Source organism: Zeugodacus cucurbitae, chromosome 6, assembly GCF_028554725.1.
Source record: "Zeugodacus cucurbitae isolate PBARC_wt_2022May chromosome 6, idZeuCucr1.2, whole genome shotgun sequence".
Lineage (NCBI taxonomy): Eukaryota > Metazoa > Arthropoda > Insecta > Diptera > Tephritidae > Zeugodacus > Zeugodacus cucurbitae.
This window is the reverse complement of record NC_071671.1, coordinates 29,309,474-29,330,867: the sequence shown is the minus strand read 5'-3', so window position 1 is coordinate 29,330,867 and position 21,394 is coordinate 29,309,474. Positions and strand designations below refer to the sequence as shown.

At 36.3% G+C, this 21,394-nt stretch overlaps 2 protein-coding genes across 27 annotated transcripts in view; one reads left to right on the top strand and one right to left on the bottom strand.

The window, feature by feature from the left end:
- The window catches only part of Ptprq_4 (phosphatidylinositol phosphatase PTPRQ), a 474,745-nt gene that overhangs the window by 218,798 nt on the left and 234,553 nt on the right, over positions 1–21,394 (top strand). For 25 of the 26 annotated variants that reach the window (XM_054235185.1, XM_054235183.1, XM_054235189.1 and 22 more), the window contains 2 exons: positions 9,751–10,044; positions 19,297–19,727. In XM_054235185.1, coding sequence (XP_054091160.1) covers positions 9,751–10,044; positions 19,297–19,727 — 725 coding nt within the window. The remainder of the gene's footprint in view (positions 1–9,750; positions 10,045–19,296; positions 19,728–21,394) is intronic. The other variant, XM_054235188.1, reaches the window with a different exon arrangement.
- The window catches only part of LOC128922870 (uncharacterized), a 140,094-nt gene that overhangs the window by 18,065 nt on the left and 100,635 nt on the right, over positions 1–21,394 (bottom strand). The window lies entirely within an intron of this gene.

The following is a 21,394-nucleotide window of genomic DNA, read 5'->3' as shown; positions in this document are numbered from 1 at the left end:
GATCCTGACGGAGCTGGTGTTGCTCAACGTCAGCTTACATAGCCGTATTAGTTTTGCAGGGATACCAAATTCAGACATCGCGGCATAAAGGCAGCTCCTTTTCGTGCTATCGAAGGCAGCTTTTAAATCGATAAAAAGATGGTGAGTATCGATTCTTCTCTCTCGGGTCTTTTCCAAGATTTGGCGCATGGTGAATATCTGGTCCATTGTGGATTTTCCAGGTCTAGAGCCACACTGATAAGGTCCAATCAGTTCGTTGACGGTGGGCTTTAGTCTTTCACACAATACGCTCGACAAAACCTTATATGCGATATTGAGGAGACTTATACCACGGTAGTTGGCGCAGATTGTGGGGTCTCCCTTCTTATGGATTGGGCAGAGCACACTAAGATTCCAATCGTCAGGCATGCTTTCTTCCGACCATATTCTACAAAGAAGCTGATGCATGCACCTTATCAGTTCTTCGCCGCCGTATTTGAATAGCTCGGCCGGTAATCCATCGGCCCCCGCCGCTTTGTTGTTCTTCAAGCGGGTAATTGCTATTCGAATTTCTTCATGGTCGGGTAATGGAACATCTATTCCATCGTCATCGATTGGGGAATCGGGTTCGCCATCTCCTGGCGTTGTACTTTCACTGCCATTGAGCAGGTCGGAGAAGTGTTCCCTCCATAATCCCAGTGTGCTCTGGACATCCGTTACCAGATTACCTTCTCGGTCCCTTCATGATAATGCTCCGGTCTTGAAACCTTCTGTTAATCGCCTCATCTTCTCATAAAATTTTCGAGCATTACCCATGTCGGCCAGCTTTTCAAGCTTTTCATACTCACGCATTTCGGCCTCTTTCTTTTTACGTCTGCAAATGCGTCTCGCTTCCCTCTTCAGTTCTCGATATCTATCCCACCCCGAACGTGTTGTGGTCGATCGCAACGTTGCGAGGTAGGCAGTCTGTTTTCTCTCCACTGCGGAACGACAATTCTCATCGTACCAACTGATTTTTTGGCGTTGCCGGAGACCAATTGTTTCGGCTGCAGCGGTATGCAATGAGTTTGAGATGCCGTTCCACAGCTCCCTTATATCGAGATGCTGATGAGTGCTCTCGGAGAGCAGGAGTGCAAGTCGAGTAGAAAATCGTTCGGCTGTCGGTTGTGATTGCAGCTTTTCGACGTCGAACCTTCCTTGTGTTTGTTGACGGGCGTTCTTTGCTGCACAGAGGCGAGTGCGTATCTTTGCTGCTACTAGATAATGGTCCGAGTCAATGTTTGGTCCTCGGAGCGTACGAACGTCTAAAACACAGGAGACATGTCTTCCGTCTATCACAACGTGATCGATTTGATTGCGCGTGCTTCGATCAGGGGACAGCCACGTTGCTTGATGAATTTTTTTATGCTGGAATCTGGTACTACAGACAACCATATTTCGGGCCCCAGCGAAGTCGATCAGCCTCAGGCCGTTTGGCGATGTTTCGTTATGGAGGCTGAATTTCCCGACTGTTGTGCCAAGGACACCTTCTTTACCCACCCTGGCGTTAAAATCGCCAAGCACGATTTTGACATCGTGGCGGGGGCAGCGCTCATAGGTGCGTTCTAGGCGCTCATAGAAACCATCTTTGGTCACATCGTCCTTCTCTCTCGGTGTTTGTTTTCATTGGGTAGATTTTTTTATGTGGTGGGTCCCAAGCCCTACGCACAACCGCACAAGCGGGCTTCGCCTTCTCACTTTAGCTCGCCTCCAAACGGATGTCTGTTAGCTACCCAGGAGATACTTGGTCGAAAACCGGAAGTCGTGAGCTGCTTGAGTCATATGCAGAAGAATCGTTCCTGGCCACTCCCAAGTGAATGGCAATCAGAAACTTTCCTCACTTGCGTGAACTTCTACATATGACCCCATCCCCCTTTTAGTATACCATGAATTAATTCAAGGCTTCTCTTAAATTTGATATTTGAAAAAAGTATATATAAAATCAATAATTCTGACGAAGTCAAATACAGCTACGCTGGTACCTCTTGGGTGACTAGATATACAGCCCATCAGTCCGTTCAAGCGATAGCTTTAGAAAAAATTGCATACTCAAAAAGCGACCCGACAGACGTTCTCCTGCATGATATTTCAAGCTATTTGATATTAAGGAAAGTATGAAATGAAACATACATAATAGGGCTCTTAAAATTATTCCATTAACCTGAAAACCGATTATTCGAATGTCCGGTTTGTAACCGGTCGTACGAATATTAACCGGTTGGCACTATTCGATTAGTCGCAATGTTACGAAAATTCGAATAGTCGTTCTACTGCGGATATTCGAACAGTTATACTGTCTCTATTCGAATAAATGAACATTGTTTGAAATCCAAATAGCCTTTGATTTTTTTAAAGTTTCCTCATTCCAGTCACTTAATCAGAATCAGAGAGGACGTTCTCCATTGCTGGAAACATTTTGACACCACGTAGAAGCTGCTTGCAACCAACAAATGTTAACATTTTAACTTTGTTATATCAAAATAGACGTTTTATGAAAAATACTGATTTAAAACAACAACAACAACGGTTAACTGAATAGTCGAAAATAAGCGGTTAATCGAATAGTCGATGACTAACGACTATCCGAATAGTGCAAACCGAATATTATTATTCGAATAATGCCCTATTCGGTTAGTCGTTTAGTCGAATACCAAGAGCTCTAATACATAATATAATAATTGTAATTAGTATATTATTGGATTGAAAATTTGGTATCAACATCCAATTAAAAAACATTTCCAATCAAAAACAAGTAAGGAAGGGCTAAGTTCGGGTGTAACCGAGCATTTTATACTCTCGCAATTTATTTAACTTTATTAATATTATATAATACACAATTTGACCCGCATTTTCGTCATATATATTGTATAAAGTCCATTGAAAGTTGGAAACCCTAATATTAGGTTAGAAGCACCGATGTCCTCATGCTCGATATATGGGGCCTTGAAAACCTATGGTCCGATTTCGGCGATTTTTAGAATGGGGCTGCCACACTATAAACGTAGTATTTGTGCAAAGTTCTGCACCGATATTTTCACTAGTGCTTACTTTATATATTGTAAAGTAAACGATTCAGATTGTCTTCAAAGTTCTGGTATATAGGAAGTAGGCGTGGTTGTGAACCGATTTGGCCTATTTCAACAACATGTCATTGGGATGTAAGGGAACTATTACAAACCAAGTTTCATTGAATTTGGTCGAGTAGTTCCTGAGATATGGTTTTTGACCCATAAGTGGGCGATGCCACGCCCATTTTTCATTTTGTAAAAAAATCTGAGTGCAGCTTTTATAATCTGCCATTGCTTATGTGAAATTTAGTGTTTCTGACGTTTTCCCTTAGCGAATTAACCCACTTTTAGTAATTTTCAACTTAACCTTTGTATGGGAGGTGGGCGTGGTTATTATCCGATTTCTTTCATTTTTGGACTGCATTAAGAAGTGGCTAAAAGAAACGACTGCAGAAAGTTTGGTTTATATAGTTTTATTGATTTCCGAGATATGTACAAAAGACCAATTTGAGGGCGCGACCACGCCCACTTCCCCAAAAAAATTACATCCAAATGTGCCCCTCCCTAATGGGATCCTATGTTCCAAATTTCATTTTCATAACTTTATTTATGGTTTAGTTATGACACGGTATAAGTTTTCGGTTTCCGCCATTTTGTGGGCGTGGCAGTGGACCGATTTTGCCCATTTTCGAAAGCAACCTCCTCAGGGTGCCAAGGAACATGTGTTCCGAGTTTTATTAAGATATCTTAATTTTTACTCAAGTTATCGCTTGCACGGACAGACGGACGGACAGACATCCGGATTTCAAATCCACTCGTCATCCTGATCATTTATGTATATATAACCCCATATCTAACTCTTATATTTCTTGGTGACACAAACAACCGTTATGTGAACAAAACTATTATACTCTGTGCAACAGGTTGCGAGAGTATAAAAATTGTGAGAGTATAAAATGTTCGGTTGGACCCGAACTTAGCCTTTCCTTACTTGTTACAAATTGTTTTGGGCTAGCGACACAACCTTATACAATTGAACAATAACAAAAATATTTTAACAAAGCAACAATGACAACCTTTAAATTATATTTTTTATTTTTCTTGTCAACTCGAATAAAATTCTCTTATTATTATCTTCCTCGAAATTTTTTCATATTTACTCACTTTCTAATCTTTTTCTGGCCTTCCACGAATATTTCAAGACTAAAATTAGCCAGATCGGTTTGGCCGTTCTCGTTTTTTTGCGGCACAAACGAACAGCAATTCATTTTTATATCATATTATTATCAAGCGACAATTATTTTTAATTCCGCACAGGACCATTCAAAAATTTCAAAATTTTTAACTCGTGATATCTTTTGAATGGTATGTCAGAATCTAATAATTCAAAAAGTTATATAAAGGTTTTGAAGCGATCTTAAATAATAAATCATTTATTTCGATAAGGATTAATACTATGGTATAAATAAAGAGCCTTTTCAAGTAGTGGTATTTTAATTAATTTTTTATATAAAATCGCTTATTGTGACAAAACTATAATAGTTAGAGATATGATGTCGCGACATTTTTTGTAGATAATGATAAGTTCTACAAAATTGTAGTACATCACTTTGTTATATCTTCAATCGTTTTCGCAGCATTCGCGATTAAAGAAAGTTTTTTGGTATTTTTTTTACATTATCGGAGTTTTGGTAAGGAACCCAATTTTTTTTTTAAACTAAATATAGCCTATGTCACTCAGGGATAGTATAGCTTTCCAACGGTGAAAGAATTTTTCAAATCGGTTCAGTAGTTTCGGAGCCTATTCGACACAAACAAACAAAAAAACAAACATTTCCTCTTTATAATATTAGTATAGATAACATCAAAAAATTCTATAAATGTAAAATAATAGCCGAGACGCACATGTAGTAACAATACTATTGTTGGTACGAATACCTGATGTGTGTCCATGTGAACAATGTAGTATTTTGCTGGTAACGATATCAGTATTTTTTTGTGGTATTCCACTAAACTCATGATTCATTTATAAAAGGTTTGATAAGTAAACATCTTTCTCGCTTTTTTTGACAACCCTTCTGCGTTAGCAAAACAATAATGTTTTTTTTCGAAATATCTTCAACAATTTGTTCAAAATCTTTTATAGCAGATTTTACCAATACCCCTTGTAGGCAATACTGTTCCATTTATATCTGTTTTTTTATACTCTCGCAACAAAAGTTGCTAAGAGAGTATTATAGTTTTGTTCACATAACGGTTGTTTGTAAGTCATAAAACTAAAAGAGTTAGATATAGGGTTATACATATCAAAATGATCAGGATGAAATCCAGATGTTTGTCTGTCCGTGTAACGGATAACTTGAGTAAAATTTGAGATATCTTAACGAAACTTGGAACACGTATTCCTTGGCACCCTGAGGAGGTTGCTTTCGAAAATGGGCAAAATGGGACCATTGCCACGCCCAAAAAATGGCGAAAACTAAAAACCTATAAAGTGTTATAATTAAGCCATAAATAAAGTTATAAAAGTAAAATTTGGAATAAAGGATCGCACTAGGAAGGGGCATATTTGGATGTAAATTTTTTTAGGAAGTGGGCGTGGCCCCGGCCCTAAATCGGTCATTTGTATATATCTCGCAAACCAATAAAGCTATATAAACCAAACTTTCTGCAGTCGATTCTCTTACGTACCCTACCACACACCATGAAAATAGTTGAAATCGGATAATAACCACTGTCAACAGTGACGTGGGAGCCAAGAGCGAATGCGCCGACTGTTTGCTTGATGACGTCTTGTCCTCATTTACCTCCAGACCCAATCGCTTCGCCTCCTTATCCATGCGGGAAAAAGCAGATCCATGCGGGTTGTTGCTTCCGATGATATGAATATCATCGGCGTACGCCAGGAGCTGTACACTCTTGTAGAAGATTGTATCTTCTCTATTTAGCTCTGCAGCTCTTATAATTTTTTCCAGCATCAGGTTAAAGAAGTCGCTCGATAGTGAGTCACCTTGTCTGAAACCTCGTTTGGTATCGAACGGCTCGGAGAGGTCCTTCCCAATCATGACGGAGCTTTTGGTGTTGCTCAACGTCAACTTACACAGCCGTATTAGTTTTGCGGGGATACCAAATTCAGACATCGCGGCGTAAAGGCAGCTCCTTTTCGTGCTGTCGAAAGCAGCTTTAAAATCGAGAAAAAGGTGGTGTGTGTCGATCCTCTTTTAACGGGTCTTCTCCAAGATTTGGCGCATGGTGAATATCTGGTCAGATGTCGATTTTCCAGGTCTAAAGCCACACTGATAAGGTCCAATCAGTTTGTTGACGGTGGGCTTTAGTCTTTCACACAGTACGCTCACTGTATGCGATATTTAGGAGGCTGATCCCACGATAATTGGCACAGATTGTGGGATCTCCCTTTTTATGGATTGGGCAGAGCACACTGAGATTCCAATCGTCAGGCATGCATTCTTCCGACCAGATTCTGCAAAGAAGCTGATGCATGCACCTTATCAGTTCTTCGCCGCCGTATTTGAATAGCTCTGCCGGTAATATATCGGCCCCCGCCGCTTTGTTGTTCTTCAAGCGGGTAATTGCTATTCGAATTTCTTCATGGTCGGGTAATGGAGCATCTATTCCACCGTCATCGATTGGGGAAACGGGTTCGCCAACTCCTGGTGTTGTACTTTCACTGCCATTCAGCAGGTCGGAGAAGTGTTCCCTCCATAATCCCAGTATGCTCTGGACATCCGTTACCAGATTACCTCCTCGGTCCCTACATGATAATGCTCCGGTCTTGAAACCTTCTGTAAATCGCCTCATCTTTTCATAAAACTTTTGAGCATTACCCATGTCGGCCAGCTTTTCAAGCTTTTCATACTCACGCATTTCGGCCTCTTTCTTTTTACGTCTGCCAATGCGTCTCGCTTCCCTCTTCAGCGCTCGGTATCTATCCCATTATTCAAACCATTATTAGAAGAAAATCGGACATATTTTCATGCTACTTAATAATTTTGGATCGAAAGTAGTAGTATTTTACATTACTTAAAATATATTTTTAACTACGTTCACAAAAAAAGCGAATAATTTTTTTTTGCAATGTACGTAGTAAACACAATACCATAATTCGTTTATCATGCTATTTTTACTACATCCGTGTCTCGGATATAAATGTACTATTTAAATACAACCGAATGGTGACTACAAACAATTCTCGAATCCACCTGAAGACACACACAAAATTTTATTAACATCGATCCAGCCATTTAGGAGGAGTTCAGTGATATACACACGTACAGAAGAATTTAAAAAACGGATTACAACCATGTATGTGTACTTATAAAACGCAAAATCGTCCGGTTTTAAGTTTACAAAATATAAACTAATCAGCATATTTTTGACTAACTACGATGTCCTACATATGTATATCATTCATTAGAAGGAAATTTCAAAGTACATATCGGTCATTTACATGAATAGTGTCACAACTCAAAAACGTCGATTTTTCAGGAGACCAGTTTAAAGTTTTCAATTGTCTCTTATTCAGCAAATATAGAAAAATGCCATAAGTGTATGGAAAAAACTAGTGGCATGTAATATATTAAACAAAATAATGACAATAAGTGCACTAAAAAGTGTGTACTGAAGCTTTGCCATAGGCATAAACGTTACCCCTTTGGAATTATGTCGCTATTTGTGAAAAATATAAATCAATTTCGCTATCATAAGTTAAATGTGTCGTTATTGCTGTAAAAAGCAACATGAAAAATTTAATTTTCATTTCACAAATATCGTTCTAACACAAAATATGTCGTTCTTTCTAAAAAGAATACCAAATTCACCTTTTCACAATATGTGCTGTAACACAAAATATGTCGATATTTCGTAAAAAAAATATGACTAATTCTGGACGATGTCAACATCCTATGAGACGGCACTAGGAGTTTTCGAGAGAAAGGTTCTGCGGAAGATTTATGGTCCCTTAAACATTGGCAACGGCGAATACCGCAGACGATGGAACTATGAGCTGTATGTGTTATTCGACGACATAGACATAGTCCAGCGAATAAAAAAACAGCGGCTACGCTGGCTAGGTCATGTTGTTCGAATGGATGAAAGTGCTCCAGCTCTGAAAGTATTCGATGCAGTACCCGCTGGTGGAAGCCGAGGAAGAGAGAGACCTCCACTCCGATGGAAGGACCAGGTGGAGAGGGACCTAGCTTCGCTTGGTATAACCAATTGGCGCCAAACTGCCAGAAGGAGGGATACGTGGCGAGCTGTTTTGGACTCGACTATAGCCGCTTAAGGGTTGTCTACGCCAGTCAAGAAGAAGAAGAATTCTGGCACAACTGAGATGTGTCGTTTTTATGGTTAAACAAGTAAGGAAGGGCTAAGTTCGGGTGTAACCGAACATTTTATACTCTCGCAATTTATTGATGTAATTTTATAAATATAACACAAGTCGACCCATATATGTATTTGGTATAAAGTTCAATAGAATAACGAAAATCATCATAAATAGTATATGGGGACTGAGGTAGTTCCTAAACCGATTTCACTCGTTTTCACCACCAAGACACGATATATCGAAGACTATACGCTCACTTAATTTAATATTACTTATAATTAGGTATATGGGATCTGGGGGAAGTTATGACCCGATTTTTACCATTGCACGTACAGTGAGAAACTGTTATAAGAAAAAAATTCAGAGGGAATGAATTACATTAAAATATCGTAGGGATTTACCTATATTTTCGGTGAAAAATTAACCTTAGGCACTGAGTTCTTCATGTTTGATATCAGGGGCCTTGAAAAGTCATGGTTCGATTTTGACAATTTTTCCACAAGTGATGTCACAGCTCAAATACAGTATTTGTGTAAAGTTTTATTCCGCTAGCTTCATTGGTTCCTTATGAATAGATTATAAAGTGAACGAACGCCACGCCCATTTTCCGTTTTATAAAAAAATCTTAGTGTAGCTTCCTTCTGCTATTTCTTATGTAAAATTTGGTGTTTCTGTCGTTTTTCGTTAGGGAGTTAACCCACTTTTAGTAATTTTCAACCTAACCTTTGTATGGGAGGTGGGCGTGGTTATTATCCGATTTATTTCATTTTTGGACTGTATAAAGAAATGGCTAAAAGAAACGACTGCAGAAAGCTTTATTGGTTTGCGAGTTATATACCAAAAACGTAGATGGGGGCGGGGTCACGCCCACTTTTCCAAAAAAATTACATCCAACTGTGCCCCTCCCTAATGGGATCCTATGTTCCAAATTTCATTTTCATAACTTTATTTATGGCTTAGTTATGACACTGTATAGGTTTTCGGTTTCCACCATTTTTTGGGCGTGGCAGTGGACCGATTTTGCCCATTTTCGAAAGCAACCTCCTCAGGGTGCCAAGGAACATGTGTTCCAAGTTTCTTTAAAATATCTTAATTTTTACTCAAGTTATCGCTTGCACGGACAGACGGACGGACGGACGGACAGACATCCGGATTTCAAATCGACTCGTCATCCTGATCATTTATGTATATATAACCCCATATCTAACTCTTATATTCCCTTGGTGACACAAACAACCGTTAGGTGAACAAAACTATTATACTCTGTGCAACAGCCATATGTAATACTATCTACATTTTAAGAATTTCACGCTTATTCTCCACTGAATAACATTTACAAAATAAAAAGCTGATTGTAAGGTGTTTGTTTATTTTTTTCAGTTCCTGAGATCTCTAACATATCTCCAACAAAAATTAATGCAACTGAAATGGGAATATATTGGAATGTTTCAGTGAAAACAAAAAAGTGTGTGGAAGCATATGAAATTTATGTATATGGCCCATTGCAACGGGTAGAGGAAAATCAAATAATTTATTGGGACAAAACCATAGAAAGCAATTATGTACTTAAAAATTTAGACGCATGTGGTCTATATAAAATAAGCGTATATGCTGTATCTAATAATGGTTCGCTTGGTTTGCCAAATGAAATAATCTTACAAACTTTGGAATCACGTGAGTACAAATAAATAAAAAGCTACCAAATGGAAGTCAAACCTTATGGGTATAAATAGACTTCAAGCAATATATACATATAATATAACACGTATGGAAGTGCTAAATTTGGATTTAACCGAACATTTTATACTTTCGCAATTCATTCATTTAATTTTTTTAAGATAACACACATACCCATATATTCGGCATAAAGTCCAAGAGAAAAACCACCAACCACCAACATACATTAATACAAGATTATATCGCTCATTTACTTGAATAGTATCACAACTCAAAAAAGTCGATTTTTCAGGAGAGCGATTTAACGTTTTCAATTGTCTCTTATTTAGCAAATATAGAAAAATGCCATCAGTTTATTGACAAATCTAGTGGCCTGTAATATACAATACAATGTTAAGCTTAAATGGACCAAATAAAGTGTACTAATACTTTTTCTTGGGCATAAAAGTGACCCACTTTGAATTATGTCGTTATTTGTGAAATCAATTTCGCCGTTATAAGTCAAATGTATCGTTTTTGCTGAAAAAGCAATATGAACAAGTAAGGAAGGGCTAAGTTCGGGTATAACCGAACATTTTATACTCTCGCAATTTATTTATTTAACTTTATTAATATTATATAATACACAATTTGACCCACATATTCGTCATATCATTGTGAAGCGATTTGGCCTATTTTCACAACATATCATTGGGATGTAAGGAAATTTTTACAAACCAAGTTTCCTTGAAATCGGTCGGTTTCATCTGCCATTTCTTATGTGAAATTTAGTGTTTCTGACATTTTCGTTAGAGAGTTAACCCACTTTTAGTAATTTTCAACCTAACCTTTGTATGGGAGGTGGGCGTGGTTATTATCCGATTTCTTTCATTTTTTAACTGTATTAAGAAGTGGCTAAAGTGACTGCAGAAAGTTTGGTTTATATAGCTCTATTGGTTTCCGAGATATGTACAAAAAATCTATTTGGGGGCGGGGCCACGCCCACTTCCCCAAAAAAATGGCATCCAAATATGCCTCTTCATAGTGGGATCCTTCATACCAAATTTTATTTCCATAGCTTTATTTTTGGCTTAGTTATGGCATTTTATGTTTTTTCGGTTTTCGCCATTTTGTGGGCGTGGCAGTGATCCGATGTTGCTGCATACTTAACCTTCTTATGGTGCCAAGGAACACGTGTTCCAAGTTTCATTAAGATATCTCAATTTTTACTCAAGTTACAGCTTGCACGGACGGACGGACAGACAGACATCCGGATTTGAACTTTTCTCGTCACCCTGATCATTTTGATATATATAACCCTATATCTAACTCGTTTAGTTTTAGGACTTACAACCAACCGTTATGTGGACAAAACTATAATACTCTCGTAGCAACTTTGTTGCGAGAGTATAAAAATGTAATTGATTTTTCACCAATATCGTTGTAATACAAAATGTGTCGTTCTTTGTGAAAAGAAAAACAAATTCACCTTTTCACAATATGTGTTGGAACAAAAAATATGTCGTTAATTCGTAAAAAAAATTATAACGAATTCTGGCACTACTGAGAAGTGTCGTTATTGTGGTTATGAAATAATGCAATGAAATAATGAAACGACTCCAGAAAGTTTCCTTGATATAGCTTCAGTAGTTTGCGAGATATGTACAAAAAACTTAGTAGGGGGCGGGGCCACGCCCACTTCCCCAAAAAAATTACATCCACGTATGCCCCTTCATAGTGTGATCCTACATACCAAATTTTACTTCCATAGCTTTATTTATAGCTTAGTTATGGCACTTTAAGTGTTTTCGGTTTTCGCCATTTTGTGGGCGTGGCAGTTGTCCGATTACGCCCATTTTAGAACTTAACCTTCTTATGATGCCAAGAAATACGTCTTCCAAGTTTCATCAAGATATCTCCATGTTTACTCAAGTTACAGCTTGCACGCACGGACGGACAGACAGACATCCGGATTTGAACTTTTCTTGTCACCCTGATCATTTTGATATATATAACCCTATATTTGACTCGTTTAGTTTTATGACTTACAACCAACCGTTATGTGGACAAAACTATAATACTCTCGTAGCAACTTTGTTGCGAGAGTATAAAAATTAAACTTTCTTTTTCACCAACAACAGTGTTTATTGATTTTACCACTATTATTCTTGGTCTTCTGACAACCTCTGTTGGATCTTGAGATTAATTTTATTACCAACCGAGCCCCTTCACAGTCTGTCTACCTTTGATCTTATGACTGAGAAGCACGAAGTCGAGCCATTCTAACGCTGCGCTCTTCATGTGCAATTTCATGTTTTTCATTAGTCCTTTCATCGCAATGTTTTGTATCTATGTATTACGTTTTTTCACGAAAGATTTGATTGTCTTCATCGCGTCATGGAATTATTTATCACAATATCGGCTTAAAAGCAAATGAAAACTCTAAACAAACACATAATCAATTTGCACTACATTGCACAAACTGCAAGTTTCGCCAGGTCTACATCCACTTGTGTTTCCACCTGACATTCCAATGAATCCGTTACTAACCTACACCTATCGACGTTCCTAAGGAGTACTATTCTTTGTCATCGTACATGATTTCGCACCATTCAGCAGAAGGGGGATGATGTATGATTTATAAAGCGTTACTTTGGTTTTACGCTTTTCAATTGTCTACTGATCCCGTGACAGGAACTGTTGGCAAGAGTGCCCTTCGCTATTTAGACGGAGCGGGTGGTAGCGCTCAACGTCATTTTACATAGCCGTATAAGTTTTGTAGGTAACCAAAATTCAGACATTGCGGCATAAAGGCTAACCCTTTTAGTGCTATCGAAAGCAGTCTATTACGCATTACACTTGACCTTATGCGCGAAATTCAGAAGACTGATCACGCGGTAGTTGGCGAAGATTGGGGGATCACCTTTCTTGTATTGGAGGGAAGAACACACTCCCGTTCCAGTCGTCAGGCATTCGTTCTTTCGACCATATTTGGCAGAGGAGTTGATGCATGGGCACTACCGTCGTGTTTGATTACACTGGATCACAAATTTGAATTTATTTTTTGTTCCACGGATGCCACTATCCAATTTGTATGTGAAATGGCTCGCTGATTTCGAAAATCGAGTTAACTTTTTTTTTTATGGATACGTTTTTGAGATATTTGCAATTTACCGTTATTCGACCAAAAAAAAGGTGTCTTCATTTAATCATGTATATCTCACTGACCAGTTGAGCAATCTTACTGCAAATTATAGAAAATAAAAGTGAATGAAATTTCCTAAAAATATTGCCTACTCCATTTTTCCATAGGCCTTATAATTTCTGAGAAATTGATTAATAACTTCGAGTTTTTAAATTTTTTTATGAAAAAATTGAAAAAAAGTAAACTTTGGCAAGAAAAAAATTTTAAAAGAAAAGATATTTTTAAAATTTTATTTTATTTTATATGAAGTCCTGTTTATTAATAAAAAATTAAGCTACCAACGAACAAATTCCATGGATAAATAGGAAAGTGATACATGATCAAATAAATATATCCAAGTCTCGCAAAGTCAATGTATACGTATATGTGTATGTAGTGTGTAAAGTAGGGGTGGGATATCCGGCTATGCGCTGTTTCTGTTAAGTAGAAAGTCAATTTTCATGTCCTTTTAGTTTTTATAAACTCATTTATTTATATATTAGTAAAATATATTAAAACAATGTGTTATTTTTGTCTTAAGTTGATGTTCTTACATTATAGTCGAAATGATTATGTGTTTTGTTTCGTCGTTTATTTAGTTTAGGATCGGTTTCTCTTATGAGAAACCAACAGTAGTCATCCCAGAAACCTTGGTATCGATTCTTCTGCGCGATCCTCGATCCCGATGTTGCCATTATGCAGTTATACGGCCTTCAAGCTCAGTTTTTTGCTGTCTATGAACAATCGCCTCTCCTCGGAATCCTATGCTTGACCAAACTCTTTGAATAATCCTGGAATGTCTTTGCAATAGCATACATTGTCTTCCTTCGTATAGTGTTTGACAAATGGTTCGTGACGATTTCTATAATATGTCAGGGAAATCAAGAGCTTGAAGGCCGTATATAAAAATAGGCCGAAAAATATCTCAAAAACGTATCCATAAAAAAAAAATTAACTCGATTTTCGAAATCAGCGAGCCATTTCACAGACAAATTGGATAGTGGCGTTCATGGAACATTTTTGCTGTAAACCAGTGTTATCTCTGACGGGCAATTGCCATTGAACTTCGTTATTGTCCGGTGGTGGTACGACAACATTGTCATCAATGATAATAACAATCGATTATTTAAAACAATTAAATCGCCAATTTTTAATTTTTTTGCGTAAATAATTTCACTTTCAACTAAATATGTAAATTTTATTGATGTGAAAAATTTTAGTGCGGCAGCAATGAAATTTCTGTTTGATATGTCGCTGCCGTCTTCAAAATGTTCAATACGTTGGCTTCAACGCGACATTTGTGGTCAGCCGTCGCTACGTCGTGTCGTGTCATCGTCTTTGTGTTCAGCACTTTACTTGACAGCATGATACGATAGTTACCGGTGCGTGCGGTCAAGAACATTAGCATTATAAATCAATTTCGCTGTTAAAGAGATTGTTATTGCTAAAAAAACTCCATGCATAATTTAATTACCCTTTTCACCAAATATTTGAAATAGTAGCCCTAATTCCTGGTAATGATGTATTCTTTCTTAATATTTTATTTATTTATTTAAAGGAAATACAATTATAAACTATACATAATATACTACCTATAAGATATAACAGAACTAGCTACAGCGCCTTCGGCTGTGGGCTAATATTAATTTGTAATACGTTAGCCTAGTTAAGAATAAGTATATGTACATTCCGCTTATGTTTAGTATTAAGTGTTTTTAAATTGTAGATATATACATATACATACGGGTTTATAAATATAAAGGAATTTTGTTTGGAGATTGTAATACTGTTGTGTATAATTAATTCGTTTTAGATTAGATGTTTTAATTGGCTTAGGAGATGAAATTGTACATATGTACATATATTGTTTTTATGTTGGTAGTTGACGGTTCTTTAAGAAGTTTGGATATGGTGTAAGATAATTCCCGTATAATATTGCATAGAGCAGGGCAGTGGTTTAATAAGTGTTCTACAGAATTAGTAGAACTATTACAAAGTCGACATCCATTTGTTGTTGCATTGCGTTCAAAAATATGCTGGTGTGTAAAAATACAATGTCCTAAACGGAGCCGAGTAAAATTTTAATTTCCGGTATGCTGCAGGAAGTAGCGTATACTGCTTTAGTGCGCTCAGGATTTGTGAGTCGATATTGGTTGTTGAAGATACGCATAGGTTTTAATAAACTTTGAAATATCGTTGTTTTCATAAGTTTTAACATAAATACACGGGCAACGTATGGTGTTTTTTGCTTCTTTATCGGCGAGTTCGTTCGGATACGGTCATATGCTTTTTGAAAATCTAGGCTTAAACAAGTAACGTGTCCTTTGTTAGAAATAACCTTGGAAGTGTTCGAAGTGTAAAAGAGCGTCCATTGTACCTTGGTTTTTTCTGAATGCTACTTGATTGTGACTGATTAATTTATTTTTCTTTGCGTACCACATTCAACGTGGAGAAATTATTTTTTCTAAAACTTTTCCTAAACAAGAAGGGAGCGAGACTAGGTTTGGGTATTGGAATGATTTCACCTATTTTCCAACTTTGAGGATATGAACCTTTTGAAAGTATTTCGTTATAAAGGTTTACTAACCTCTTTTTAATCAAATCAAATTCGTCAATAGATATAATTGTCTCTAAAGAAAGCGCTGAATTGTTAAGTTTATTTATGGGTAATATGTTATAGTTGAGCGCTTTCTGTTTCGGTATGAATTGGTTGGTAAAATTAGAGTCTTTTCAGTAGGAACTCCAGTATGTTGCAAAAGCATTTGCGATGATCTTTGGAACGTTTGTTAATCCATTTTGGAGAGCCAAATAACTGATAGTTCTATTTGTTTTTATAACTGACAGACGTCTTATATCTTGCCAAACTAGTTTAGGATTGGATTTGAAATTGATGTTAGTAGTAAATTTTTCCAAGCAGGCTTTTTTTGCCTTTTTGGCTTGTCGTTTAAAGATAGCGTTGTCACGTTTGTTTGTTAAAAGGTCTAAAAGGTTCTGCGTTTTTTTGTATTTATACCAACTTCTTCGTTTTAGTGTTCTTAACTCATTACTCCACCAAGTAATCAAGTACTAAAGCCATTTAGGGCCTATGCTCAAGTCAAAACTGTATTGTCTGTATTCAGCGCTTCCAAAATAAGGTACTAAGAAGTATAATTAATGCTCCTTGGTATGTTAGATCTGCTGGCCTTCACCGTGATCTTGGTGTGAATTCAGTAGTAAACGAAATAACCAAACTGAAACGTAAGAGGCCTTCAGACTTAGCAAGGCAACTGTAGCAGCAAATGAATTGTAAGGTTTGACAACTTTTTTTAAAATTTTTTTTTATATTTTTTTTCTGAACCATCAACATCTCAAGAATATTGTGTTAAAGTTTTAGGTCATTCGGAGAAAAACTAAGGAAGTTACAGCGGGTTGAATAACGATACCTCCAGCTACCAGCGCTTAGTGTACTTTGAATCGATTTTCCCAAATATGTAATTTTTAAAGTCGGTGACCAGCCTACAGAAAAAACTACTGCATCGATCGTTTTGAAATTATAAACAAATATTCTACATATATATATAGCTCTCGAATGACGTCGAGTTTTTCCAAAAATTAATTACTAACAATTTTACAATAACAAATAGGTCGATTTTTTCGTCTAAAATCGTCATTAGGCTTGAAAATGGTACCAAAAATTGAAAAATTAAAAAAAACTCGACGTCAATTGAAAGATAAACTAATAAACTAAAGAAAGCATTTTGATTTTTTGGTTTCGGATGATGCAGTGATGCTGTAGGCTGGTCACCGCACAACAACTTCTTTTCGAGGTGCCTGCAGAGATCGACGATAAATCCGTTATTCCTCGCTATTTTTCGATACAACTTTTTTTAAGTATCCTTCAAATGTTGTACTTTCATATAATAATAAGTAAAATAAACCTACAGCAATAATTACAGATATTGTAGAGCAGATTTCTTTATAATTAAACCAATTAGCTTTGTTAGTCAGAAAAATGGGTGTGAACGACTGAGTTCCAATTTCTATCGTCAGCGGGAAATGATCACTTCCGTGAAGGTCTCCACAGACTTTCCAAGTACATAATGGTAAAATATTGGAGGAACATGTTGTGATATCTACATGGGAAAACGAATGATGAGTGGAGAAGTGTGTAGGACTGCCATCATTTAAGATTACAAGATTAGTGCTTAATAAGGCATCCTCAATTTTTGTACCTCTATCATTCGATTGTGGCGAGCCCCAAATTGGGCTCCAAGAATTAAACTCGCCTAACCAGAAGATAGTGTTTTGGGATTTATTTAAAATCGGTAGAATATCAGTAGAGGAGAAGTGCTGTTTAGGTGGGATGTAGTTATTGATTAACGTAAATTTTGGATTTATTAGTATCTTAATCGCAATAGTGAGTAGGGTGTCATAGGTTAACACGATTTTATGTGGTATGTTTTTGGTTTCCAAGATTGCAACACATTGTTTGCAGTATTGGTGTTGTGCGGAATTAATGAAGTACCCATTGAAGCCATGTGGAGGTGTTGGGTCAAAATTGTGTCGTATATGTGTTTCTTGTAAACATATGACCAATTCGTGATAATTATTAAAATATTCGTGAATGTTCCATTGCAGTATTGTAAACATTTAATTTAGTTTAAGTTAATTTGGATAAATTATGTTAATGTATGTATAGATATGTATTATTATTGTGGATCTTGGTGTTCTATGGTGAATGAATGTATGTTGTTTCTATGGAAGGAAGGACTAGTGAGAGTAGAGTTGAATGCTTCAATTGTTTAGCGTTCTTTCTCTTTCCTCGTTTTGCACTGTACCATTATTGTAGGCAGATCTATTATACGAAATGTTGTTGTTTTCTGTTGGATTGTTGTTTTGAGAAGAAATTTCATTATTTTCTTGCGCAGGTAGAAGATTCTGATATTCGGTGATACGTTGTGATAAGAATTCATACAATGCTTAATCACTGTTTGCGTTTTGTGAAGAGGGAATTCTGTTTAAAGTTTGATTTGATTGCAAACTAGTAGTTTGCTCAAAACTGGTTTTTTGTTTTATATTTTCTGTTGTTTGAAATGAATTTTGAATTTGGCTACTAGTTATGATGGGATTTTTAGTAATTGAAGAGAAAGAAGGGCCCCCAACAATTGATTGTTGATTTATTTGAGCGTTTATTGTTTATAGATGTTTATAGAGTAGATTGCAGTGTTGACACATTTTCGGGTTTTTACAGCGTTTAGGTGTATGATTAAGTTTACCACAATTTTTGCATAGCATGGGGTTGGGGAAATATGGTCTGACCATGACTGAATGCCAGGTGATGTCCATGCGATTAGGAAGGCAATATTTGTCAAAAGTAAGGAGGCAGACCGGTATGTTTTGGTTTACCATCAATAACCTTTGAAAATTTGTAAACCCCTACAACTCCTTGATCAGATAGGTTTTTAATTATTTCTTCTTCACTAAGGTCGATTGAGCATGGGGCATATATTGTGCCTTTAGTGTAATTAAGTTTTTCATGATATTTCGCATTCACTTAACAGATACCGTGTAAAAATTTAGTACGAATGAATTTTTCAGCGGTTGGTTTGTCTTTAAACTCCCGTCACGTAATTCAGTGACTTTGATAATTTCTTTGCATACTTAGTGCAGAATGTAACGCGAAACAGTTATACTTATTTCGAGGTTTATTTGCATCGACTGATGATAATATAACGTATTTAGAGTTTTTCAATTTGACTTCTGGAAGTTTGAGGAAAGTTTTGGTTGGGGTCCCAGTAAGGCGAATCTATTATCCCCTAAATTGGGGGGCCCGGGGGCCATATTGTCTTTAATTTAGCACACTCCGAAATTTAATATTTAGTGTATGCACAAAAAGATTAATTAGCTAATTCAAGTAGCGAAACGAATGAAAAGAAGTTAAACAAAAGAAGAACCGTATGTTATACTCAGGCGAGAAAATGTACACTGTAAACATGTTTGCTCGGCACGAGTGATAGTCGGTGACAGTGTTCTTAATATTTTATTTGTATCATTAATAGTAATTGTTTTATTCTAAAAATTTTAAACAAACTATGTATTATTTTCAGAACCTACATCTGTCCAAGCTGTCAAAATAATAGCGGAAACGCAAGCGTTAAATATTTCATGGAGCTCTCCTCAGTTTGCGAATTTATGCATAATTGGATACCGTTTAACGGGATGGATTAATAAAAATTCCTCTAGTCAGCGTTTTGATAAACAAACGAATGGCACATCATTGTATATTAACGGTCTTTATGCATGCCAGTCATATACTATTCAGATTATTCCAACTACTAGCAATTTTGATGGCGAACCAGTAAGTACAGAAGTTGAAACTCCAGCAAAGGTGGCTATGGCAAGCAATATTCAAGCTTTAGCCCAATATCCAAATGCTCTTGAACTTAGCGCCGTTGATTCTAACTTCGATAACAAATGTGAGACCATAATAGCACGATTTCTATGCGAGGAAAGCAAGCCCGGTAACGCAACATATAAGGTAATCACTGTTTACTTTTATCAACTAAATCTTATTAAACATTTTGAGAATTATCGGATATGAAGACCTTAGAGCGAAATTAACTGGCTAGAAAAATATAATCATTATTTGCTTTTTATAGGCGCTTATTTATTTTTATTTATGCGACATTGCATATTCCAAATATTATGATTAATTTAATTTAATTTGGTTATTAAAAAACAAAAAAAAAATACATCCGGATATGCAGCTTCCTAGTGCGATCCTTTGTACGAAATCTACTTTTATAACTTCATTTAAGACTTAGTTATTGCACATTATATGTTTTCGGTTTTCGCCATTTTGTGGGCATGGCAATCCGATTTCGCCCATTCTCAATACAATGCATTGCATGTGTACCAAACTTCATTAAGATATCTCAATTTTTACTCAAGTTATCGCTTGCACGGACAGACAGACAGACGGACAGACATCCGGATTTCAACTCCACTCGTCATTCTGATCATTTATATAACCATATCTAACTCTTTTATTTCTGTGTGACCCAAATAACCGTTATGTGAACAAAACTATAATACTTTCTTTAGCAACTTTGTTGCGAGAGTATAAAAATAGTCTACACACTTAAATGGTCGGATCCTAAGTCGTATTAGGAAATCGCCTCCTAATATGTAATTTACTGTACCTTGAGTGAGCAGTCTTAGGTCGATTTCAAAATTTCGTTTAACTTAAAGGCTCGCGAGGCCTCCAGGAACAGCGTGGCCCAACAACTGTGGATTGAGACAAGATTTCCTGCAGGGCTAAGTAGATTAATGACTATGGATTCTATAACTTAGGTGTTGGAAATGGGTAGCAGAGAATGGCGAATCGATTTTTTGTAGATAAAATATATATTATTTTTATTGGAAATTTTGTCATTTAGCCATGTTTCGTTTAGAAGGCAGATTTCGACCTTTTGTGTAATGATGAAGTTAAAAAGCTCATGTTTCTTCGAACACCTCTGGCATTCCACGTGATAATTAATAAGTGGTTTAGCATTATTTAATAAACGTACAAGCTAGTGAAGTTATAACTTCAATCTGATCTGGGGGGCTACTCTATAAGGCATTATGAATTGAAATGTGTTACGAAAGTGAATTTCGTTGCGAAGGGAAATCGGTACTTTGTAAAACTTTCGAATTATAGAAAATTCTGTACTGCTTTTTCATTCACATATTTACAATAAAGTTTGCATTACTGACAGAAAAATATGAGAATGAAAACAAAGTCAATAACAGAAAATTCAATGACGTATGGAAGGGCAAAGTTCGAGTGCAACATATTTTCAGGTGCTGGTAAAACTTTAAAACCAGATTGAAGAATAGGGTAAGACAATGTTTCGGATACGGAATCCAACATTGTATTTATTACATCAATATGATAACTTTTTTATGTTTTATAATTAAAAGTAATAATATTTTTAGCTATAATACCCCAGACACACAAGTGGTAAAAATACCATGATAAAAGTATTGTGGTATTGTGCTTATTACGTACATTGAGACACATCGGTTTGTAGTAAACTGAAATACTAACTTTGTTTCACAGACATCAGATATTTCAAAAAAATGGAAGCAATAAATATTTACATTTGTGAAATGGAGAAATCAATTTTTAACATTATTAAAAAAGGCAAAAACATGTATTTT